This window comes from Nansenia antarctica, assembly GCF_963989245.1.
Source record: "Nansenia antarctica genome assembly, chromosome: 2".
In the NCBI taxonomy this organism is placed as follows: Eukaryota; Metazoa; Chordata; class Actinopteri; order Argentiniformes; family Microstomatidae; genus Nansenia; species Nansenia antarctica.
This window is the reverse complement of record NC_137675.1, coordinates 8,982,118-9,007,350: the sequence shown is the minus strand read 5'-3', so window position 1 is coordinate 9,007,350 and position 25,233 is coordinate 8,982,118. Positions and strand designations below refer to the sequence as shown.

Here is a 25,233-nt window from a genome sequence, read left to right as displayed (position 1 = left end):
AATTCCAAAAGGAAAAGGCGGCCACACATCGAGAGCATTATAGCCCATTAGTGCAAGAACGCATTTTGGAACACAGCCAACATTTCAACTTCACCAGAAGTCAGGCGTTCAGCTCCCTGCCTGTAGTAGGACAGTTGACTGTGCAGAATGCTACCCTGACAAGATGGGTCCTGCCTGCCCGCTTATTCACTTCCTGCTATAAATGTGTAGCCAGAGGGTATGTTTTTCTTCTTCAGCAGCAACACAAAGACGATGCGCAGAGAATGATTCATTGGTGCTTAGAAAGAAGCCAGAGATCCAGATTGCTAGTGATTAGGGGATGGGGGTTGGTGGTGGTTGCGGGGGGGGGGGGGGGGGTGTAACCTACAGACACAGTCACTGTGTTTTATGATCATGGACATGACAAGAGACAGACTTTAGAGTGTAAATCAGTGTTTTCTTTACAGTTTGTTGCAGGTTTTTCTACTCCATTATGTGCAGTGACGCAATCAGATGTGTGGATATTTCATTATTCAGATGAGAGGGGGTTAGGAGGAGCCCCTCTCTCTTGACAACCCAGTAATGACATGGCATTAACCTAACAGTGTTGTGTCTCAAGGCAGAAGCCAGAGTTGGGTCCCTTTTTGATCTTGTTTACGTACACACACACACACACACACACTCAGTGGTGATTATATAGATGCGTTATGGTAGTGTAAGCTACAGTCCGACTACAAGGCAGGCGTGGTGCTGTCCCTCCTACCTATGACTCACTTCCCCTAGTGACATTGTGAGTTAGTAACAATAGCGCTGGACATGGGCCTGGGTTAGGAGTTTCCCTCCGGATATGTCACAGTGTACAGTTAGTTATATGACTGGTCAGACATAGTCAGCTCCTTAGTTGTTGTTCTGATTCAACCCCCTGCCTTCTGCTTCCTAGTTGTGAGTCATCTGTTACAGGCCTCACGGTTTTGAGTAGATGAGTAGTCTCTGCAGGAGAGGGGGGGGGGGTATGAATCACAGATACTCTTGCTGCTTTGTGTGTTGAGGGTCTGGAACTGTGGAATACATAGTTTGGAATGTGTTATCTCATTCTCTCTCTGAGTAAGGGCCTGAGATCAGTGCCTCCAACTCCTCCTCCTACTTTTCCTCCATGTCTGAGAAGAGTTAGTGACAGAGAAGAACACTCTCCGGTCCGTTTTTATAACTCATCGTACAGTCTGGGCCCTCGGGGGGAGGCGGCCATTTAAATGGCTCCCTCTGTATTCACTTAAACTTGAGAGACACGTTGCTATATCTTGGTGAAGGGAAGACAAAATGAGAGTCGTGTTTAAACGGCAAGGGAGGACGCAGTACTGATACTGAAGATACTCATGTAAAAAAAAAAAAAAAAAAGGCATAAAAGTGAACTAGGGTTGAGAGGTGAAATTCCTCTGTTCAGGTTGGGTTTCCTTCGACATACATGATTTGTCGGTCGAACAGAGAGGCGTTCTTCCTGATCTGTCAACGACAGGCCGTTTAGAACGAGCATCAGAGGTACCGCAGAGTTTAATTAAGGAAATGGATGCAGTCCTGCTGTTGGGAGAGCTAATGGAGAGGGGGAGGAGGGAGGGAGATAGGGAGTGGACTGTAACTTACGTCAGCCGGTGGGGTGTGGGGGGGGTTCAGTGTGGGGGTTGGGCGGCCGTCCGTCCATCTTGTTTATGGACAACCAGACAGCTGACCCAACCCAAACAATGCGAAAGTATCCTGTGTTGTTGTCACTCATTGAACTGTGAGGTTATTTTGTGGGTCATCGCCATTGAACGCACAGTAAAGCTCCAGTAACCGATTGAATAAAACCTTTAACATTCTAATGCGGTCATATTTTCCCGCCTGGGCTCAAAGGCATCGTGAGTGATGCTGTCAGCGCTGTCTTGTTGTTCCGCTACTAGGTAGAACAACACTGAGCGCTTCCTCATTGGTATGCAGCAGCCTAATGCGGTAGATCACCGTGTGGTTAACCAGCATCTCCTCAATATCACAGCAGGGGAGAGAGACAGCAATATGAGGTTTTTAGTAACCAAAAGGTGGCCTCTCTTCCTCTCGTGACGGGGGGGAAGGGCGGGGCGGTCCTTGTGTATATTTCTTTTTGCAGTTGACCTCTGTGTACCATTCCTCATTCCATTCCATGCGTTACAATGAGCCCGTCCTCCGATTTCTACCTCCACCAGCCTCCCAGGCTGCTCTGAACAGAAACTCGACTCGAATGGTTTCGGCCTCTCTCAGCAGGAAGAAGCAACATCCTCCAAACACGACTGCCGGCTCAGGTGACTGGATAGTAACCAGAGGTTGCGTATGAACGCTATGTTAAGCTGTCTTGCTGTAGCTACCATGAACCACAGTGTAAGCCTTGTGAGATGTTTTGCGTAGGAACTGGAAACTAAGACCTGGAATGTTTAGCACCATTATAGACATGTTTAATGTCTGACACAGTGGAGGCTGATGGGGGTAGAAATCCATTCCATGCATTACAATCAGCCTGTCCTCCGATTTCTGCCTGTACCAGCCTCTCCTCTGACACTATACTGTAGGTGTTGGACCATAGACCTCCCGTCTCTAGACAGGCTTGGGTTAATGATTACCACGTAGCCTAGGCCTAGCCGCACCTCGCGACAGCTGCCCCTTCAGCAAACAGGAAGGCTAGTTGTTTGTTTGAACTCTTGCAGAAAGTGTGGTGGCTAATAATGTTGCCATTTAGCAGACGCTTTTATCCAAAGCGACTTACAATTACGAATTACAGGGACATTCCCCCTGGAGTAACTGAGGGCTAAGTGCCTTACCCAAGGGCACACTAGTAGTGGTGTGGCTTCAGGCGGGATTTGAACTCACAACCTTCCGATCCCAAGTCCAACTCACTATCCACTAGACCACCACTACCCCTATAATTTGGGTTGGCCTTGTGCATAGCAGGAGTCATCAGAATCGCTTTTATTAGGCTCCATCACACAAGTATACAAGAGTCAAGTTCTTTGGCTTTGGTTCCTCAACATTGACGTTGCAGCATTCACATACAAAAAACACAATAATAAGTAACGTAAGTAAGTAAAAAAGTAATCCTACATTGATAAAGTGATGAATTTTACAGTGGCTTCAATAATGCAAAAAAGCTGTGCAGAGTATGATGATATGAAATGCAATATAATACAATACAGTAGTAAATTAGTCCAATGGTATACAAGTAATCCAGTATTGTGCAGTAGCTCTAATACTGTAATATGTTCATGTTTGTAGTGTCCGTGGGGTTGGTTAGGGGGTGGCGGTCTTTTGTATTCTTCCAGTGTATTTCTCCAGGAGCCTGATTGCTTGGAGGAAATAGCTACCGTTTCCCCAATGGGAGTAGATCGAACAGTTTCTGATTGGGGTGGCTGGGACCCTAATAATCCTGAGGGCCTTTCTGACACACCGGTCCTCGTAGGGAAGCTGTCCGCACTACCCGTTGCAACGCTTTGCGGTTTTGTGTCAGAGAGAGGGTAGGGAAATGACATGTTGCAAAGCCTCAACTGCCTTCATGAGAACATAGGGCCTGTATAATTCTTGGAAGTCTATGGCTGAAGCTTCTAGATGGAACAAGATGGTTTCGGTTTTCCCAGCCTTTACTCACTTACAGCACAGCAGACAATGTTCCTGAGGACATGGGCCTGTTTAATTCCTGGTAGCTTATGACAGGCTGTCTTGAATGTTGCCAGGCTATCTTGAGTGTTTGAGTGGAAAGAGGTACAAGTATCCTCAGTGCCCCTCTGCTTTTCCGTTTCTGTTTTCACAAACAACGAAGAATGTCCCCCCCAAGGTTGTTGGTGGTGGTGGGTGGAGCCTTTTCACAGAAGGGAACAGTTTCTTCACAAGGCAACTAGACGTGTCGGCCATGGAATGTTGGGAGTGCGTCACTGAGCAGATTCTGCTGCCTCCGACGCACGGTTTCAGGTTGTAGATCACCTCGACCAATCAACCTCTCTCTGACCCCGTCTGCAGCCAATGACAGGCGACGCACCGTGACGAGGACCCAGAGGATCGGGTTACCTGGGTCCTCCCTGGTCACTGGTTTTAGACACAATCCTGGTAAATAAACATTACTTTGGTTTTTGCCATAATGTAGAACGAGTAGGCTGGAAAGTGAGCATGCCGTTTCGATTTGAAGTGTAATGCAGTGTTGAAGGGTTCTTGGCCTGCCTGTGAGGTGTCCAGTAATATTTGGAAAGAAGCACCGTTCAGTCAATGATCATTCATTTTGCTGAGTGCAGAGGCCCTCTCTCTCTCTGTCTCCCCCCTTCTCTCTCTCTCTCTTGTGGGACCTGACCGTACAAAGCTGTGATCACACCACTGTATATACGAAGCACGTCACACCTTTCTCTGTTCAGTTGCAGCTCGACCCACATTCAACTCGTCGTGTTCCTTCAGTTGCTGGAAGATTTTCTTTCAGAGTCAAGTCAAATGGCTGCTGAAGGCTTGAGGGTGTTAAAACCACAGGGAAGGTGTTGTCTTCGAGACAAATTAGTGTCTTTCTGACGAGTCTTTCAAAAACATGCTACCGACAACAACTATGCATGTGACATTTACGAAACGTGGGAGACATGTGTGATGAGACGTCATGAGACATGTATCATGTCTTCACTATAAACATCGCCTGGGCGTTTCCTGTGACCGATCCACAGCGTGGATGAAACGTTTACCCCTCCCTTCCTCCCACACTGGCCTCCAGCCAGGTCCTTATGGTTTCCCATGCATAGGGAGAACATATCCATGGCCCCTGACCCTGTTAGAATACTTTCAAAATGCATCCCTCCTTCCTTCCTTCACTGATCTGACATGATTGGATTGGTCAAAGCAAGCTTCTCACTGCATTGTCTCCCCCAGGAATGTGATGAGAAATCTGTGATTTTATTCATGGGAGGAAGGAAGGAAGGAGGGGATGCATTTTGAAGGAATGTGTGGGTTTACAGTGTTCAAACAGGGCTGTTGAGTACAGGGAAAAGCTCAACAACAAGCTGACTAACCTCACACCACGAGAACGTACACTCAACACTGTTACATGTCTGGTTTCTGAATGTTTGGTAGTTGGTGTTGACGTGGCTTTAACGTGGACGTGGAGTTGACGATTTTTCCCATTGGTAAATGCACATGGCGCTTTCTGGACTATTCCGTTTAGGCTGAATAGTGACAACTGACATGTCTCACAGTTTACCACCACACCTTTATTCATTACATGTTATTATTTAATAATGCACAAATACGTTGGACAGTTCTGCATGTACCAGTTGTACCACCACGCTGTCTAGGAAGGCTTTAGGTCACGTGATAACACTAGGGTGAGGAGGAAGAGGAGGTGGGAGAGGAGAGGAGAGGGGGAGGTGCTGCTGCTATCATCTGTGATCAGTGCAGAGCAGAGGTTGTAGGGTGGAGGCTCTGTTGGGCTCTGTTCCTCCAGAGATATCCCCTCTGTTCCAACTGTCGATTCAGGGCTTCGTTGGTTTGGGCAGTTGTGCTGAGAACTCCTTAAAGTCAGTCATCTCTACTGTTGGTGCCATAGAAATCTAATGAGTCCAACTGATCAGGCCACCAACATTCCATGGTGGGTCTACCGGAGGCTGTTGTTTTTGGTATACCATTTGGAAGCTTATCTCTCCGCTTTATTGACAACAAACCTCAACCTCATGTTCAGTCAAATGACGCTACGTTGCTATGGTGCCGCCCCTGAATTTGTAGCTTCTCTCTGGGTTCTACACATACAGCCATAATGATTACCATGGCAATTATGTGTTGCAATTCCATGCCAGCCATCTTTTGGGGTGTACTAACCAAATCGACTGTGTCTGTTCTTCTCATTGTATTTCTACCGTTATACTACTGTGAATTATGCATTATGCTGTAAATACAGGCGGTGCTCAGGAATGTTGGGTCGGAGCCCGGGAGGGGACCTAACATTGAGAGGGATGCAGCGTTTATACTATATTGTAAGAAATGTAACCAACTGACTCCTCCCTTGGAATACAAGCTACATACAACCTCTGATACCATTCCTCCTTTCACCTTTTATAGGCTAGACTATTTCTTTTAGGCCGTTTATCAGTTAAATCATGTTCAATACACATCTCTTGCTAAAATCAGTTATTTTGACAGTTAGTCAGTTCTTCAATCTGGTCTGCTAGCATTCTGATGGCTATCACTGTGGCCCTTAGGGACCTCACATTAGAGACGGCCACTGGGCCCAGGGGAGGCTGCTGGAGGTAGAAATTGGAGGACGTGCTCATTGTAATGCATGGAACGGAATGAGGGATGGTATCATACAAGTGTTTGGTACCATTCCTTATGCCATTCCAGTGTTTCCCATACATAGACGAGACTGTGGGGAGCCATAGTGTCATAGCAAACCAAAAGTATTTTTAGCTGTGTTTTTTTTAAGCTCATTTTACAGCGCTGCTCACACAGTTGCGGAAAGTGTTCTAGCAGGTTACGTGGACCGCGCTCCACGGTATCACAAAATCCTGTGGGAAACTCTGCATTCCATGGATTACAATGAGCCTGTCCTCCGATTTCCGCCTCCAGCAGCCTCCCCTGGCCTAGTCTCACAGGATGTGGTTGTTTTCTGTGTCTACAAGCTGTACTCTGTGCTTCATACTGTGTGTGTGTGTGTGTGTGTGTGTGTGTGTGTGCTCACGTACGTGAGCTCATGCAGCTTGCGGCTCTTCTTCTGGTCTGGTCACGGGTGGCCTGTTCTCTAATTAGTAACTATGTTCTACACTATAAAGGCCAAGCAAAATTGCCATAGCAGAATAATTAGACTTTGGAAAAACAACGACACATCATTAAACGGCAACACTACCAACACTTGTGGATGAGTCTTGTGCGTGGATATTGTTAGTGCCAGTTAGGCACAGGGTTGGGGAACAGCCTCCTCTAACCGTCGGTTGGACTCATTTGTCAGGAGATGTTGGTACCGCTGTCAGGTTCTACCGAATAAGGCCATTTCTGTTCAACTGCACTCTAACTGTCACCAAGTAGTATTCTCCTGCTGGCAGATAGAAGCTGTGTTTACTCATCCTGTGAATGTTTCCCCACTAGCTAAGGAGAGGCAGGGAGTCTGGGTTTATAACTGTGAGGTCTGGGCATGCTGTCAGGGGATGTGTGTCATCGGGACGGGAACGTAGCGAGGGTGGGGGTGGGGGGCCGAGGGAAGGCCTGTAGCTGCCTGACCAAATATGGGAGTAGCTAGCCAGACAATCGCACACTTCCCTTCTATTTATGTAGGGGGCAGGCACTCACATTCTGTCACACATATACACACACACACACGCGCGCATACCGGCACAGAGGCTCACACTCACACACACTCACACACACACATACACACACACACACACACACACACCTCTCTGTTGGGTTTGTAGAGACTTGGTTCCACAGGAATGCTGGCCAATATGGAGTTGCTTTCCAAGGTGTTCACAATCTCACACCTCTTAATGTGACGGCTACTGTTAGCATTCACTTGAGGATAGACCTACCCCTACCCCTACCTACCCCTATCTACCCCTCATTGGTTATTGTCGGTAATGTGTTTCAAGAGTCCACAGAGTGATTAATTAGTAGCTCTTTTGTTTTCAATCAGATTTCAATGTATTTGAAGACAGCTTAGCTGTGTAAAATGCAATGTTGTGTGCGTGCGTGCGTGTGACGTGTGTGTGTGCATGTGCGGCCGTGTCTCTGTGACCTGTCGCAAAATGAAAGTTTCATAAGTGGCCTAATGATGCAGAGTCCATTTAAATCTATTAGTGAACTGTTTCCCTACACTGCAACAATATAGGCTATCTACTGTGTTTCCCTGCGTGAGATAAGCGTCCATTTTTGGGTGCATATTTACTTCAGGGTGCATATTTCTGAAAATGAACTCAAAGCGGTCACATTTACAGGAAACCCTAGGCCATTATCTAGCATCTCTGGCATCATGCATTTTATTCACACCATCTAACACCACCCCCCTGTGCTTTACCACAGTTTCCTACCTACTGTTTTCACCATGCTCAGCCAAAGCAATGAAACCATATAAAACGAACCTCCCTTCTGTATCTAAAAACAGATTTGTTTATCTGTTGGAAGAACACTACACCATAATGTGACATTTAGGCTATATCACTTATATGAATGAATTGACCCACTTTTTTAACCCTCTCTACTTTGTGTGTTTCTCATTGCAGATGGATCTGAGGCTGTTGCTGATAGCAACGTTACTAGGAATCCTTTGTTCCTGCAGTGCACAACAGGGTAAGGGTCGCTCCGTTCACTCACACATTGGTACGACATCTTCTGTTTTGGAGGCTAACCTGCATGCTCTTGCCCTCATCACTCCTGTTTAGTGTTGGAATAAATATATTCAACGGATGTTCATCATGTTACCAAAGTGTGGTAACTGGTTTGTTGAAATGCATTATTGTATGCTGAATGTCCCCGTTTGATGATGTCATTAAGAAACTGCATGAAGATGACTTCGGCATGACTTTTCAATTGAATAAACTGAAAGAAATGTTGTGTTTCCGAGCCAAGAAGAAGAGGCTGTAATTGAATTCGATCTTTTTTTGTGAATGCTGTCTCCGTTTGAAAATGTTATTCATGAAATGATTTGTGTGTTTTCAGAGGGCAGTGATTGTATCAAGGCCAATGCACAGTCATGTGGAGAGTGTATCCAGGTTGCAGAGAAGTGTGGATGGTGTACAGATGCTGTAAGTACCATGGCAAAGCTGTGTGTGTGTTCGTGTGTTCATGTGTGTGTACACACACACACACACACAAGCTCAGAATATTGTAATGCAGAGTGCACTACAGACGTGTCGTGCAGGGTTCCAGCGGGGTCTTAAAAACTCTTGAAACAATCTTGATTATGTTTTTGATAGGTCTTCATTTAAAAAAAAATGGATTAGGAAGTTACTTCTATGTTGCGATAACTTCACGTTTAAATGTGTTTGGGGGAAATGTCCGGGCTGCAAAGTAGGCAGAACGGTAATAGCCTATCAGTTCCCCCCAACAATTAATATGGAAATAAATCAACATGGAACCAATAATCACTAACTTTGCAGACACCGGTGAGAATTTATCGGGCCAGCTGCGCCTAGCAACCAAGCTAAAGTTAGTGTCAGTCAGAACTTTTAGGTAAAAGAGAAATTCTGCTAACGTGTCGCCATCATACGTCATACATCATATGTAAAGTGGTCTTAAAAGGTCTTACATTTTACTTGTTGAAACCTGCAGGAACCCTGCCGTGAGTCATGACGGAACTAATGCTACAGAGCTTTCTCTATCAGACGCTGCTTGATCGTTAACAATTGATCACAACAGGCTGCAATAGAACTTCATGATTGGGTTGATTCTGCACATTCTCTGTGCCGGCCTTGTGCTAATGTTGTGCGTTTGATACCTGCTGGGACTATATATACAAAAAATGTCTCCATCCAATGTAGTGGGTGTCACTTTCGATGAACATGTCTGCTAAATGGCTTAAGTTATGAAAGTTTGGTTTCTATTTCCTCTGATGCAAATCGTTGTCGTCGTCTGTGTCCTGCAGAACTTCCTGAAGCAGGGAGAGTCCAAGTCGGCCCGCTGCGATGAGCTGGCGTCCCTGATCAAAAAGGGCTGCGATGAGGCCAAGATCGAGGACCCCCGCGGCCATACCACCATAGACAAAGACAAGCCCGTCACCAACCGCAAGAAGGATGTGGCCGAGAAGCTCAGCCCAGAACAGATCACTCAGATTCAGCCTCAGAAGCTCACGCTGACCCTCAGATCTGGTAACGCCCTGACAGACTCTGGTTATGTTGAATGAATGAATTACTTTATTTGACATATTTAAAATATCGACATATAGGTTGCCGTGGCCATTTGAGTACAACAGTACACAAATCATTGTGGATTTAAAAACACAATTAAGTCCATTGTGATCCTTGTTATAATCTAGTGTGCAGCAACAATTGACAGCTATAAGTTTCTGTTGGCACCCAAATCCCAGTGTTACATTAACCAAGCCAGGGACCTGTGTTACATTAACCAAGCCAGGGACTATTGGCTGCAGACCCACTGCAGCTATCCAGGACCAGGATTTGGTATTGCTGCTTTTGTGAATTCCTTCCATTTTCATCACTGATGTCTCAACCTGTGTCATTACCTTCGCCAGGTGAGCCCCAGACCTTCAACCTGAAGTTCAAGCGTGCAGAGGACTACCCCATCGACCTGTACTACTTGATGGACCTGTCCTTCTCCATGAAGGACGATCTGGAGAACGTCAAGAACCTGGGAACTGACCTCATGAGGGAGATGCAGGAGATCACATCAGACTTCAGGATCGGTGAGAAGAAGTATAGGGATTACATTTGATATCTAAACACCCAGAGGCAGTTTTCTCTGGACACAGATGAAGCCTAGCCTTCTGGATTCATTTGCACTATCAATAGTGAATGAAATTAATCTCCATTGAGTATATATGTGTTCTAGTCTAGGACTAGGCTTAATCTGTACTCTGGGATACTAACCCTTTCATAAAGCTGTGTGTAATTGTGTTGTATGAGACACGAGAGACGGCTGCTTTGAATTCTTTGAATGCTAAAGCATTCAAAGAATTCTTTGTTTATTGTCACAGTGTTCTTTGCGATGAATACAAGCATGTTTTCTTTGGTCTCTCTGCCCCTCCAAAGGCAAACTGCCCCTCCAAAGTGCAAACACATAAGATAAAAATCAGGAGTGTCGTGGTAGAAAACAAAGTTGGGTAAACGCTGAACACCGGAGAAAATGATGATCACTGACGTTGATGACGTACTGATTATATAACCAGTAATAATAGATTAGAATGTATTGTTTACCGTGGCAGGTTTCGGCTCCTTTGTGGAGAAGACTGTGATGCCATATATCAGCACCACCCCGGCCCGGCTGATCAACCCGTGCACGAGCAACGAGAACTGCACCAGCCCCTTCAGCTACAAGAATGTCCTGAAGCTGACCAAGGAGGGCCACCAATTCAACGACCTGGTCAGCAGGCAGCAGATCTCTGGCAACCTGGACTCTCCTGAAGGGGGCTTCGATGCCATCATGCAGGTGGCTGTCTGTGGGGTGAGTGAGTCCCCTGGAGGGATAGGGGGGGGGGGGGGTGGCAACTATTCTTGGGGGTCCCAACCACGGGAGGCTGGTGGAGGTAGACATCGGAGGACGGGCTCATTGCAATGAATTGAGTGGAATGGGGAATGGTGTCAAACACAAATCGGTTTACATTTGGTTATGATCGGGGTCAGGGTTAATCTCTCCCTTGGAAGTGTTGTGTTTCTCTAATCCACTGTCCTTCCCTCAGGACCACATCGGCTGGAGGAACGTGACCCGTCTGCTGGTGTTCTCCACGGACGCTGGCTTCCACTTCGCTGGAGACGGAAAGCTGGGCGGCATCGTTCTGCCCAACGACGGGAAGTGTCACCTGGAGAACAACATGTACACAATGAGTCACTACTACGTACGTGTTTCATCGCTGTTTTCTCTTTTATTTCACTTTTAAGTATCCAGGTAAAACCCATCAGTCAGACTAACCATTGACATTTGGAGCTGGAGATCTGTGTTTTTACGTTGTCATCTTTTTAACTGGCAGGACTATCCCTCCATCGCCCATTTGGTCCAGAAACTGAGCGACAACAACATTCAGACCATCTTTGCTGTTACTCAGGAATTCCAGCCTGTTTACAAAGTAAGGAGTGTGTGTGTGAGTGTGTGTGTGTGTCTTGTGAGTGAGTGATTGATTGATTGATTGATTGATTGATGTTTGATGTTATCCCTCTGTAGGAACTGAAGAATCTCATCCCCAAGTCTGCTGTGGGAACCCTGTCCTCCAACTCCAGCAACGTCATCAAGCTCATTATTGACGCTTACAATGTGAGTACAAAACTATAGGCATATTTGGCTCCTAGAAAACCACTCAATTCCCTATAAACTAGGGTAAGACAGTTGTACTAAGTTAAATATATTGTCATTCAGAGCATTTATTTGCAGAACATGACAACTGGTCAGAATAAAAATAACCAAAAACAGTGTTTTCAGACCTCGAATAATGCCAAGAAAACAAGTTCATATTCATTTTTAAACAACACAATACTAATGTTTAACTTAAGAAGAGTTCAGAAATCAATATTTGGTGGATTAACCCTGATTTTCAATCATGGCTTTCATGCGTGATTTCTCCACCAGTCTTTCACATTGCTGTTGGGTGACTTTATTGCACTCCTGGCGCAGAAAGTCAAGCTGCTGGGCTTTGTTTGATGACTTGTGATCTTCCTCTCGATCACGTTCCAGAGGTGTTCAGTGGGGTTCGGGTCTGGAGATTGGGCTGGCCATGACAGGGTTTGGTGGTCCTCCATCCACACCTTGATTGTCCTGCTGGAAAAAAGAGTTAGGGAACCTTGTCAGAGCAGAAGGAAGCAAGTTTTTTTTGTACATGACTTGATTCATGCGTCTTTCACAAAGACAAATCTGCCCAATTCCAGCCTTGCTGAAGCCCCCCCAGATCATCACTGATGTTTGTAAACACACGCGTCACGGTCTGAGTGGAAGTCACGTGTGAATGGAAGAGGAAGTGGAGGGAAAGAGGGACACTCTTAAGGCGTTCTTAAGGTGTTTATATATAGCAATTTACCAAGGTTTTCAAGATTTACCAAAAAACTGCCCACGCCTACTGTGCTGGCATCTCCAGGTCTCCGTCTAACCATTAGGCAACCAGTTGTTGGTCAATGTTGAAAATTTGACTCATCCGAGAAGATGACCTCACTCTAGGTCCAGTCCTTATAGTCTTTTGCAAACCTCAGCCTGGCTCTTCTTCGCTTTTTTCTAGCTTTGCACGACTTCAGCCCTGCCTCCAGGAGCCTCTTTCCAACCGTCCTCCTCATGCACTTCACCCCAGATGCCGTTTGCCATCTTGATGTCATTCTACGGTTGTTGAATGACATTCAAATGAGTTGGTGGACATCCCAGTCATTTTCGCCCTCTGGCAGTCTGTAGCTTTGTTGTCCCCAATGTCTGTTGCTTGACCTTGTTCTTATGAACCGCCATCTTTGAAATGTTAAGGATGGAAGCAACCTTCCTACCACCAGGGGAGCCACCCCTCCTAAATGTCGTTGTTTGGTACCTGTACTGTAGCAATGACAATAAAGACCATTCATTCATTCATACACTCACTGTATCCCTCTGGCAGCAAAGCCAGAATTTAACCCTTCTTTTCCTCACTCAAAACATTTCAATCTTTTGTCATGGTCAATTGTTATTTTTTTATTCCAATAACCTCTGAGCTACTACTAGCACTGTTTTTGCCATCCAGCTTGTCCTATTGCAAGAGGATATTGATGACCATAGCAGTGGTTTTTATACTTTTCCTCGTTAAATAGGATTCGGTGATCTCCTAATCAGTACCTCACTAAGTAGAATGAGGTGTGCCTGTGTTGGAATTCAACAGACACTGGAATGGAATGGCTGCCATACATGTAGAGATGCTGATTTAAGTGAATTAAGGGGTGACTTAATTTTTTTCCAGAGCTGTATGCAAAAATAAAATGACGTATCAATGTAATTGTCTGTTTGTTGTGTGGCATCTTTGGATCAAGGCACTTTCTAGCAGTGGAGGCAAACATCTGAGAATCTTGTCTCTGATTCCATTCCATGCATTACAATGACTTTGTCCTCTGATTTCTGCCTCCACTGCCTTCCACCTGCTCTGATTTGGGAGGATTGTTTTAACGGTATTCTCTCTTTGCTGTATTAGTCTCTGTCGTCTGAGGTGATTCTGGAGAACAGCAAGCTGCCTGAGGGCGTGTCAATCACATACAAGTCCATCTGCAAGAATGGTGTCACGGCAACAGGGGAGAATGGAAGGAAGTGTTCTAACATCTCCATCGGAGACGAGGTAAGTCAGAGAACACACAGGGCAGGGGTCACGTTATACATCCTCTCTTGGGAAGTTATACCAATACAGCATTCTGAGTACAATGGGACAGTGAAAATAATAGCTGGACTTCACCATCTTCTTTGTTATTCATCAATGGCTCTCTTTGTGGTGGGTTTGGAACCAGGAAGTGTCGTCTCACTGAACAGTTGTTCTTCATCTTCATGTCTTTCTCCAGGTGTCTTTTGACATCTCCATCGAGTCTCAGAAGTGTCCGTCTAAAGACAAGCCTGAGGTCCTGAAGATCAAACCCCTGGGCTTCACGGAGGAGGTGGAGATAGTCCTCAACTTCATTTGTGAATGTGATTGTCACAAAGACGGGGAAGCCAACAGTGAGATCTGTCACAACGGCAACGGGACCTTCGAGTGTGGAGCCTGCAGGTAACTAACAAGATACTGACAGCTGTTTCATACTTCATGTTTTTGGGCCCCTTCTTTTGAGTCTCAGTTGATTTTAGCAGTGACGTCTTTTTGAGACTTTGAGCGTTTGCTTCGGTCTGCCTACTGGAGTGCAAGATGGCCGTGGGTTTGCAATTTTTAAACGATTCCATTGACTATTGTGCCAGGCAAATTCAATTAAACCCAGCCTATAAGCTAACATTTTAACTAGACTATTATGCTAACATTTGAACTAGCCTATATGCTAACATTTGAACTAGCCTACTGTATATGCAAACATTTGAACTAGCTTATATGCTAACATTTGAACTAGACTATAAGCTAACATTTGAACTAGACTATTATGCTAACATTTGAACTAGACTATTATGCTAACATTTGAACTAGCCTATATGCTAACAATTTAAACTAGCCTATTATGATAACATTTCAACTAGCCTATATGCTAACATTTGAACTGGCTTATATGCTAACATTTGAACTAGCCTATATGCTAACAGACCATGTGTCTTGCTGTGTCTCAGGTGCAATGAAGGGCGTATTGGAAGGTTGTGTGAGTGCAGCACAGACGAGGTGAGGACCGATGACTTGGACGCCAACTGTCGTAGGGACAACGGCACGGACATCTGCAGCAACAACGGAGACTGTGTGTGTGGGACCTGTGAGTGCAAGAAGAGACCCCTACAAGAAGAACTCTACAGCGGAAAGTACTGCGAGTGTGACAACTTCAACTGTGACCGCTCCAACAACAAACTCTGTGGAGGTGAGGGAGGCGTGTGTGTGTTCAATTATGAGAAACACGTTGGTGTGTGTGGTTGTAGAAACCTATTGTATTCATTCGGTACTGTTGCCATCTATGGAATAAACGACTAATACATTAAAGAAAGTGTTTTAGATCAATGAGTAGAAGATGGATGGTTTTTGAGTTGTGTAGCACTGACTAGCTCAATATCTCCATTTTCTCCTCTCCTCTACCATCTTGGTTAGATGGAATTCTATGCATGTTTGCAGAGATATATCCATTGTCTTCAGTATTGCACTCGAGGGAGAAATCTGCTGAATAATTCACTGCTTTTCACCAATGTTTTTATGGATGTGCTAAGAAAGTATGGATTAAGTTGTGCAGCACTGAAACCCCCCCCCCCCCTCTTTCCTCTACCACCAGGCCACGGGCGCTGTGAGTGCCGGATATGTGTCTGCGATGCCAACTACTCGGGCAGCGCCTGCGACTGTTCCCTGGACAGCACCACCTGCCTGGCGTCCAACAAGCAGATTTGTAACGGCCGGGGTACCTGTGACTGTGGCCAATGCAAGTGCACCAACCCCAAGTTCCAAGGCCCCACCTGTGAGATCTGCCCCACCTGCCCGGGGGTCTGTGCCGAGCACAAGTGAGTCTGAGAGAGGGAAAAGATGGCACCTACAGCTGGGGAGGCTAGTGGAAGTAGAAATCGGTAACCATGGAACGGAATGATGTCAGACAAGCATTCCTTACCGTTCCATGCATTACAATGAGCCCGTCCTCCGATGTCTGTCTCCACCAGCCTCCCCTGGTATATATCGACACATACTTTATCCCTAGACATGAATCGATAATTTGCCTAATGTCTGTGTGTTCCTCCGCAGGGAGTGTGTGCAGTGCCGAGCCTTCGAGACGGGTGAGAAGAAGGACACGTGTGAGAAAGACTGCAGCTACTTCAACATGATCAGAGTGAAGGACAGAGACAAGCTGCCCCAGCCCGGAGAGCAGAGCTACCCCCTCACACACTGCAAGGAGAGGGACGCCAACGACTGCTGGTTCTACTACACCTACGCCGTCAGGAACGACACCGAGAAGGAGGTGTACGTGGTCGAGACTCTGGGTGAGTTGGTCATCCAGAATTACTCTGCTGGGTGAGTCTTCGGTTATCCAAAAGTTGTGAGTTGGGACCTCTGGGGAAACAGTCTATGGTCATCCCTCTGAGTTATACTGGCTCCAAATCTACATAAGAGTATTCACAATAAGTGCAATCATATATATACTGTACATTGACGAGATGTATAAAGAATGTCTCTCTGTGCCCTGCGTGTGACAGAGTGCCCCGCCGGCCCTGACATAATCCCCATCGTGGCGGGCGTGGTGGCAGGGATCGTTCTGATTGGTCTAGCCCTCCTGCTTATCTGGAAGATGCTGATGATCATCCACGACCGCCGGGAGTTCGCCAAGTTCGAGAAGGAGAAGATGAATGCAAAGTGGGACACGGTATGTGCGGCAGTTCACATCATCGCATCACAGCATACCCATATCATGTATGGCAGTCAAACGGTGTGTTTGATCCAGTGAATGAAGGTGGATGGTTCAAGTCATTCATCACTCTGGCTTTTCAGATAGGAAAATCTGCTCTGCTTTCAATCTCCCTGGACTGTCCTCTCTGTTGACCAACCACAGCACAGAAACCACTGTCTTTGTAGCCTATTGAGCCTATTTGAGACTTCGGTCACCAAAGGAGTGGCCTGTCGTCAAGGGGCCACCGCCTTTCCCTGCCTAGGTTCTCAGTGCTGCCACCTACTGGCCACACAGCAGCACTGCATGCCCAAAATAGGCAATGAAGCAGAGAAAGGGCGTGTTGGGTCACAACAAAAGCACAACAGCTCAGTCCAGCTTGGTGTGCATATCAGTACATATCTGGAAGTCACAGTGGAGCTTCATAGACACCGTATCCCAAGTTGATGCTAAAATGTCTGCCTGGGCGCTTGTGTGAGTGAGTTCACATAGAGAATGGAAATGCATAGCCTGTGTCTCAAGACTATGGCGAAACCAGCAGTTTAATACATTTACTTTATTTTATTCATATATTCTATCATGAATACAGGATCCTTTGTTTCCATCTCTCCAATCTACTTCTCCATCCTGTCTTCCTGTCATCTTTTCCATCCTATTTACCTTACCTTTTCCTCCCTTTTTTCAAACACTGTCATTCTCTACCATAGCAAGAAAACCCCATATACAAGAGCCCCATTAATAAGTTCCAGAACCCAAGTTATGGACGTAAAGGCGCGGTCCAATAAGTCTAAGTTGGTATTGCCTGTCTCTCTCCTTCTCTTCCCATTCCCTTTCCTGCATGACCTTTGCCTTTGGTGTGTTTTGTGTTGTGTGTGTGTTGTGTGTGTGTTATGTGTGTGTGTGTCTGTCTCTGTGTGTGTGTGTGTGTGTGTGTGTGTCTGTGTGTGTGTGTGTGTGTGTGTGTGTGTGTGTGTGTGCGCGCTATTTGTGTGTTTAAGTTTCACACCCAGTTTTGAACTCATATTTCCATTATCTCTCACTATATCTCCAAAGTGAAAATTATAGGCCTAAGAGATCAATTTATTATTTCAGTAGTCAGAGTTTCAGGTTTTGAAGTGTCTTTATACAACGAGTGGTTTGGAATTCCCATTGTTCGAGCCTCTCCTGGCCATGATATACTAGTAACTACACAATATACACATGTCCACCACGTACAGTCCTAAAAAGTGCCATCGTTTACGTCGTTACCTGGCGACGCGCACCACGACTACTACACGGAAATACTAGCTAGCTATCAAACCAGTTACATGAGCTGTACAAATTATGCAAATCTTGTCGGGTGCCTCAACACTTTTAATCCAGCCAGCAACTGTAGCTACTGTGTGTAGTTGCTCACAGCCAGATGTGTGGCAAGTCAAGCAAGGCAAGTTTATTTGTATAGCATTGTATAAATTGGATGAAATGTAGGTTCATTAAATATTTCTCTGCATAGACATGCCCTGTTTTAACATGCACAGCCATGGACAGCATCCCTAGAAACCAGTTCTGGAACTGTCAACCAGAGTGTGGGTAGTTTTTCTTTAACATGGCAGTCAATACCAATAGAGCTATTGACAAGACAACGAAAGAGAATGAAACATGTATGTTTTGGGAATGAATCTTTGTTGTGTAACTCAAGTCCATGTGTTGCGACATGGTTGTATGTAATAGTCCTGAAGTCTAAGAAACTAGCCTATGTTCCTGTCTTGGCCGTATCACACCATTGTTACCCTCAATAACTTTGAACCGGGGTAGTTGGAACATGAAGGGGGTGACGCGTCTCAGTCTTTGGACCAGGGGAGGCTAGTGGAGGTAGACATCGTAAAAAAATACTATGAGCATGTCCTCCGATTTCTAACTCCACTAGCCTCTAGTGCTTTGGATTGATACCATGTAAGGTATCACTGCATGTTGGTGTGAAATCTAACATGTTAGAGAATAGGTTGTTGGTTCAAGTCCCTGTTGAAATAAGTGAGTGATGTCATAATTGAATTAAGTATACTAAAGTTACTTGGTGTGGTGAGTCACAGGTTTCAGATTATGTCCGATTTTGTGTGAATTGAATTTGGATTACGAAGCTTTGGTGTACTGCTTTGTTCATCTTAACCCACCAATGTGATTTGTCACGTGATGTGGAGTGTCTCTAACCCAGTGATCCTCACTCCTGGTCCTGAAGAGCCATAGGACTGCAGGCTTTTAGCCCAGCTCAGCACTGACACACCTGACTCAGCTAATCACGGTTTTGAACATCAGTTGATTAGTTCAGGTGTGACACCAGGCTGGGACAACAACCTGGACACACTGTGGCTCTCCAGGACCAGGACTTGGTATCACTGCTCTAACTGAATCACTCTTCTAGTATCCATGGCAACCCTTTCCTCACCCTTGTACTCCTTGTGTCCTCCAGGGCGAGAACCCGATCTACAAGAGTGCCGTAACAACTGTCGTCAATCCAAAATACGAGGGCAAATGATGGAGAAACCTATCCTTCATTACAACACTGTATGCATAATGAATATGGGGGGGGGGGGGGGGGGGGTTGTTTTTATATGTTCACTTTCATTTTCAAACGTTTGTTTTTGTAGTCACCAAATGATAGCAGTGCGTTTTGCCACTATTTTCCGTATGTTTTACTAACTTTTTTGTTTTCTATGCATCGTTTGGAGCATTGTACAGTATGTATAAACTTTGGTTTTTATTTTTACTTTTACTTTTTGTGGAACTTGAGCGAATGTTTTTACTTTGTGTTTTTTATTATTTTTTGCCACAGGACTGGCAAGGTCTTTCAAGGCCTGTTTGTGCCTATAATAGAACCACCGAGCCATTCGGTAACACTTTACTTTGAGCATACAGTTGAGGTAGATTCATGCTTTGTCGATCGACACAACCGACAGCTGCCGATCGACAGAAATGACACGAGTGCTGCAGAGGGATGTCATGCACCTCCTGAACGTTGTTATGTCTCTAACAGCATCATAGATCGTCTATGACAAGGCGAGTGACACTTCGTTTTTTGTCGCGCTACGATACGCCGATCGACACATTAAAAAGCATAGAACAGCCTTTATGCCTTCATAGCGTAGTATACGACTTGTTATAAGCATGTGCAGTATTAATGCATTATAATGCCTTATATCATCTCAGAATTATCCTCAGCTTTTATCAGTCATGTTCCATCAGTTGAAAAACATGCCTTATAGACTGACATAACATTTTATGATATGAAGACATTATAAAGCATCATGCATGCCTATAATGAGTTACAATGCATTATATGCATGTGCCTCATAGAAAATGTTACCAGCCATTTTTATTGTCAAGGGTTAAATCGGACGTCATTACAGGACGAGATATGTAGCGATAGCTGGCCGCTGGGACAGCACTGAATTGACTAGTGTACAGTTAGCAGACTTGGGTATAAATAGTATTTTAAGTCATTTCAAACACTCATCTGTGCTTGATTGAGTTTACCTGGTGCAATGGAACCAATAGAATAGTCCCAAAAATGCTAACCCTGCCCATCTGGTACTGTAGGCAGACTCAAGCAAGCGCTAACGTATTTGAAACACTATTTTAACCCAGGTTTGAGCATAAATAGCCAGTCTCGTTCTGTGTAAAGCCATACATAATCACAGGAAGGGCCTGGAAGCGAAGGTATGTTGTTGTTGTTTTTTTGTTATCAATGTATGTATTCAATCTGAACAATCAATTGAAATGTTTCAGTGTCCAGAAAAAGCATTTGTCACGTGAATCTGTTTTAAGGAAATGACATCAGTGTACAGGAAGTAGTAGTATTGTGGCCTCCAGGTTTAAAATTGCTTAATTTAAAAGAAAACTCAGGTCCCTAATTCCTCATTAATAGCAATGCCAAATATACATACATTAACTGCCTTATTCGCAAACAAAATGTCTTGTGTTAAATGTTGTTCATTTACCGAAAGTTAATTCTGAAAGGGGTTCATCTTGTATTATTGAGTCCCAGCTTGCTTTTTTTTTTTTTTACTGTCAAATAATTCTCACCTAAAAAAAATTCTGATGACTTGATTGGATGTTTCCATGGTGATCACATTTGTCATAATGATCAGTGTTAAGGGAATGACTTCAAAAAACCCCACTTCTAAGAGAACACATGCCACATCACCCTTGTTTTTAAGTGCCTTTTATTTCATCATCACCTTCACATTCGCAATACTTTTTTTCTGAAATTATTTATTAAATAAAGATCCAAAACAAAATTTCCCCAACATTGTTGCATTCTGCATGTGTTGATTATTGTGTCATGTGTCTTGGAGCTTATGTAGAATGGAGCCAAAATGGCCATGCTTGGGAATTCGCTGTTGCCTACTGTGATCCACGTTTCAGCTCACCACGACTCCATCTTTAGATCTGTATTCTCCATTGTACAAGATAAATACACAATACACAAACAATGTTCAGTATTTCTGGGTCTTTGCCTCTTCATCCTTTTTCACACACAAACATTGATGAAGGATAGATTTGTAGGATGTGACCATGCCTGCCTGGCTGCAGCAGACAACCATTCTTACTCAGCAGGGAGCTTCATGTTAAGTAATGAGTGCACATGACTGCATTAGGTCAACCTCCAGTCTGCTGCTGCAGCTGCACTGGGGCCAATGAGTGATGAGGGCAGTGCAGACGGTGGTGGCGAGGTGGCATTTCCACCGCAGCCAACAGGGAGGAGGGAACAAGGGCATTCCAGAGACACAGCACATTGAGCACAAGATACTGGTATTGATGTATTCAGAGTAGACACATACAGTTAGGGTATACAAAAGGGGAGGTAGACGGGCTCATTGTAATGAGGAAAGATATTGTTTCATACCATTCCTTATTCCATTGTATGCATTACAATGAGCACATCCTTCGATTTGTACCTCCACCAGCCTCCCCCATAGGAACAAGGCAAACACTTTATACCACTCTCACACCCCCTAATTGCAGACACATAGACAGACACAACAGGAAACAACCAAACTGTTGTCTATTTATATGTGAGCTGAACTGATATATTCAACCAGGGATTTGTAAGGGTTAGAACTCTGATGTGGTTCAGTTCAGTTCAACAACAACATACAGTAGTATTGTAACATAGAAGAACTTTCTCTCTGTTTGGACCATGAGCTCATCAAGTCCAGGCTCTCTACTTAGTGATTGGTGCCACCCGTCGTCCAATCACGAAGCGTCTTTCATGGCAAAGTTGTTAACCCCCAACTACTAGTCAGTTCTCCTCTTCTCTTCAACTAATAGTCAGTCCTGATTTTAATTAATTAATAATTATTATTATTATTATTAATAATAATAATAATAATAATAATAATCTCTTCTCTTCAACTACTAGTCGGTCCTCCTCTCCTCGTCTAGTTTTCAGACAGCAACTTGGCATTAACGCTGAATAACGGATTACGTCGACGAAAAAGTATTTCGAATAGTAATAATAAGATTAAGAAGAAATCAGTTGTCGAGGATGTCCGTCCCCAGACAGCAGCACTGTGTCTCTGTGTGAGTCGCTGCGGGCTGTTTGGTTGAACACCGACGCGTCAGCGAGTCACTCCTGATCAGCACAAATGTGTTCTCTCGCACATCCTCTGAAGGTAAGTTTGTCATATATACCGTTCACTTGAAATAATCGGTCTCAACAACTGTCGTATGACATTTGGCTGTGTTTTACAAACTCTAAATCTAATCGAATGGCTAGCATTATAGAGCTAGCCTAGTTAGCTAAACCGCCACGGCCATGTCAAGATAGCAACAACAACTCATCAACAACCAGCCAGCTGGCTAACAGGTTATTGCTTGCCGTGTTTTCCTCAGGTATTGTATGTGTGTGTATTTACAGGGAAATGCTTTTTATGCACTGATTGCAACGATGTGATCATTGTAGGGGCCTGTGTTTAATAACTTGAACGAACAGTTCGCTTAGTGATTGGTGTAAACCTAACTAAGTGAGATTGAGGAATCAGATTGAAGTCTGGCAGCCGATTTATTATGAATAATTCAAGTCAAATACAAATGATACAACGACAAATGTATGTCAGGTCTTCTAAAGGGAAAATAACTGTCTCGTCGTGGCTAAATACTGCCAGCCAATTGTGTGGTCTGCAAAGGAACTGCGCCTTAGGCTACTTGACCGAAACACCTTGAGTAGGAACGTTAACTTAACTTTATACAGCTGGTGCATATATCTCATTCATTAACCTATAAATCTTGATTCAAACCGTTTTCTATTCCAGAATAATGCCTACTTAGGCCTTAGGTCGACCCTTTAACAGGAAGTATAGGCCATATACCCAGGCTGTCTGCCACAGACTGGCTGGTATCCTATTGTTGCTCACATTCTGCAAACAAGGGTTAGAGCAATAAGCCCTTCTATTGGACATGAGCTGAATATGTTGACTCAATTAATATTTATAATTAGGCCTTAATACGTATCCCTGAGTGAGGTCCATTAAAGAGTAAGCTATTGACGGTAGGGCCTATGTTTTACTTTTATCACTTTGATAGTTTAAAAGTGTAGTTTATTTGTATATAGCACATTTCATACAACAGAGGCAATTCAAAGTGCTTTACATACAGCATTAAAAGAAAAATACAGTAAGAGGAGGATATTAAGAAAGATATATTAGAGAGAGAGAGAGAGAGAGAGAGAGAGAGAGAGAGAGAGAGAGAGAGAGAGAGAACGTAAATATATAAACATTTAACAAGATAATACATAGAGAAGTGTTAGTGTTTAATCATAACTGCTGCAAAACATGAAAGTTTTTAGCTTCGTTTTAAATATGTTTAGGGTTTGGGCCTGTTTGATTTCTGATTGTCTTGATACCTGTTTGACTGATTTCAATGTTCAATGTTTAACATACACTTTCCAATGTAGATTACAAGTAAGAGCTGTAAGCTACTAATTTTGGCTGACTGGTAATCAATACTAATAATAGAGGGACTATTTTATTAGAAGAACTCCTCCTCACCATATAGGCTAGCTCTAAACATCCCTACCCTAATACCCATAGAAGGGAAAAATTAAGGAGCTACTATGTCCGATCAGGAAACCAATGTTGAGTATCCGAAAGGTTAGGCCAGGTTTTGGTTTTGACCTGGTCTGGATAGAAGGTCCCTTTAGTCTAACCCACCCATAGAATAATCAGTGAATCTGTTGCAGGACATCGAAACTAGATCAAAAAACAAATCTTTGAAGTGGCAGTTGCCAAATCTGAAATTGTAACGTGGTGTGTTTCCCTTTAGGTCCCTATTGGGCGGTGTCATGTGATGGATGACACGGAGTGGAACCCTGGCTTCTATGGCCACAAAATGGAACTTGGCTAGACCTGGCATCTACCTTTAGTACCTTTACAGGTGAGTTATCAGAAATGTTTTTCTGGTGTTTTTGAATATCTGTTAACTGTTGTTTTACATGACCTGTATAGTGTAGGACAGAGACACGCAATAGTTCTGTAAATGATTGTACCACAAGAGGGCGACATTGTCTGACATTGAGTAAGTAGGCTACATTTCCATAAGCTTTGTAACCTGGCCACCTACTGTTTTGAATGACATGACAGGTTGGTTGTAAATAGTTATTATTTATTTGTGGTATACAATGAGCTAGTTAGGCCTATTTGTTAACTGGATCTCATATTTTTCATATTCAGTTTCTGTGTGTATTGTAAAAGGAGCCAGGCCAGGCAAGCTTATATTGTGGTACATTAGTGAACACTACATTTCTATGGTATTGGTATTACCGGCTGTTCTGAATGTTGAAACTTGAGTGTTGGCAGAGTGTTATTTAGACTCAGGTTTAGCTTGCCAGTTATGATCCTATTTCATATCTTCCCCTTTTATTCTGCTAATATTTATGTTATCATTTCCATATATACTAATAAGGAAATGACAGGGGTCATGTCTTTTATAACAGCATATTGGCTAGTCATTAGATCATCCAATTAAACTTGGCTAGTTTTGGTTTGATCTAGCCTAAAATAAAGAGAACTATTTTCTAGAAATAGCTTCAGGGATTTGAGAAGTAATTTTATTATGGCAAAAACGGTATCAAGTTATCTGTTCTCTGTGGTTCATTTACCAAATGCTAATTCTAAAAGAACAAAATCAGTCTTGACCAGTTATATTAGTGCAACAATTATAGCATTTATTCAATGATGCATTACAATCAGAGACTATTAAATTGTGTTTTGTACTATGGCAATTCGTGCTAATTAGAATCAAAATTAATTGGAATGAGATTCGTTGTATACTTATGCGCGTGTACTGTAGTGTAGATAGTTTTGGGGGGCAGTGGGGAGAGAGAGAGCGGGGGGGACTTAACGCCCCCATCCCCCCTCCACTGCGAACGCGCAAGCGCTCGGGACCGTGTGGGAATGGCTGTTCCATGCGCGGGGGTTGGGCTGCTCGGAGCGGACGGAGCGTTAAAGAGTTTTTAATGTCCGCCATGTTGGCCGTGGCGCACTGAACCACCAATAGACAGCGGAGCCTCGGAAAAAAGAGTCCGAAAGAGAGCGACCAAGATCCGGGCCTTCCCGGCTCCGTCCGCGACGCCCTA

The 25,233-nt window shown here is 44.2% G+C and overlaps 1 protein-coding gene across 1 annotated transcript in view; it reads left to right on the top strand.

The window, feature by feature from the left end:
* Positions 1–20,889, top strand: part of LOC308151310 (integrin beta-1-like) — a 22,268-nt gene extending 1,379 nt beyond the window's left edge. Inside the window, exons 2-16 of the mRNA XM_080524157.1 lie at positions 8,208–8,274; positions 8,644–8,729; positions 9,569–9,791; positions 10,175–10,345; positions 10,865–11,103; positions 11,339–11,494; positions 11,627–11,722; positions 11,818–11,907; positions 13,784–13,924; positions 14,142–14,344; positions 14,887–15,125; positions 15,528–15,750; positions 15,986–16,221; positions 16,435–16,601; positions 19,069–20,889. Coding sequence (XP_080380283.1) covers positions 8,208–8,274; positions 8,644–8,729; positions 9,569–9,791; positions 10,175–10,345; positions 10,865–11,103; positions 11,339–11,494; positions 11,627–11,722; positions 11,818–11,907; positions 13,784–13,924; positions 14,142–14,344; positions 14,887–15,125; positions 15,528–15,750; positions 15,986–16,221; positions 16,435–16,601; positions 19,069–19,134 — 2,403 coding nt within the window. The 3' untranslated portion in view covers positions 19,135–20,889. The remainder of the gene's footprint in view (positions 1–8,207; positions 8,275–8,643; positions 8,730–9,568; positions 9,792–10,174; positions 10,346–10,864; positions 11,104–11,338; positions 11,495–11,626; positions 11,723–11,817; positions 11,908–13,783; positions 13,925–14,141; positions 14,345–14,886; positions 15,126–15,527; positions 15,751–15,985; positions 16,222–16,434; positions 16,602–19,068) is intronic.
* Positions 20,890–25,233: the final 4,344 nt, after the last annotated feature.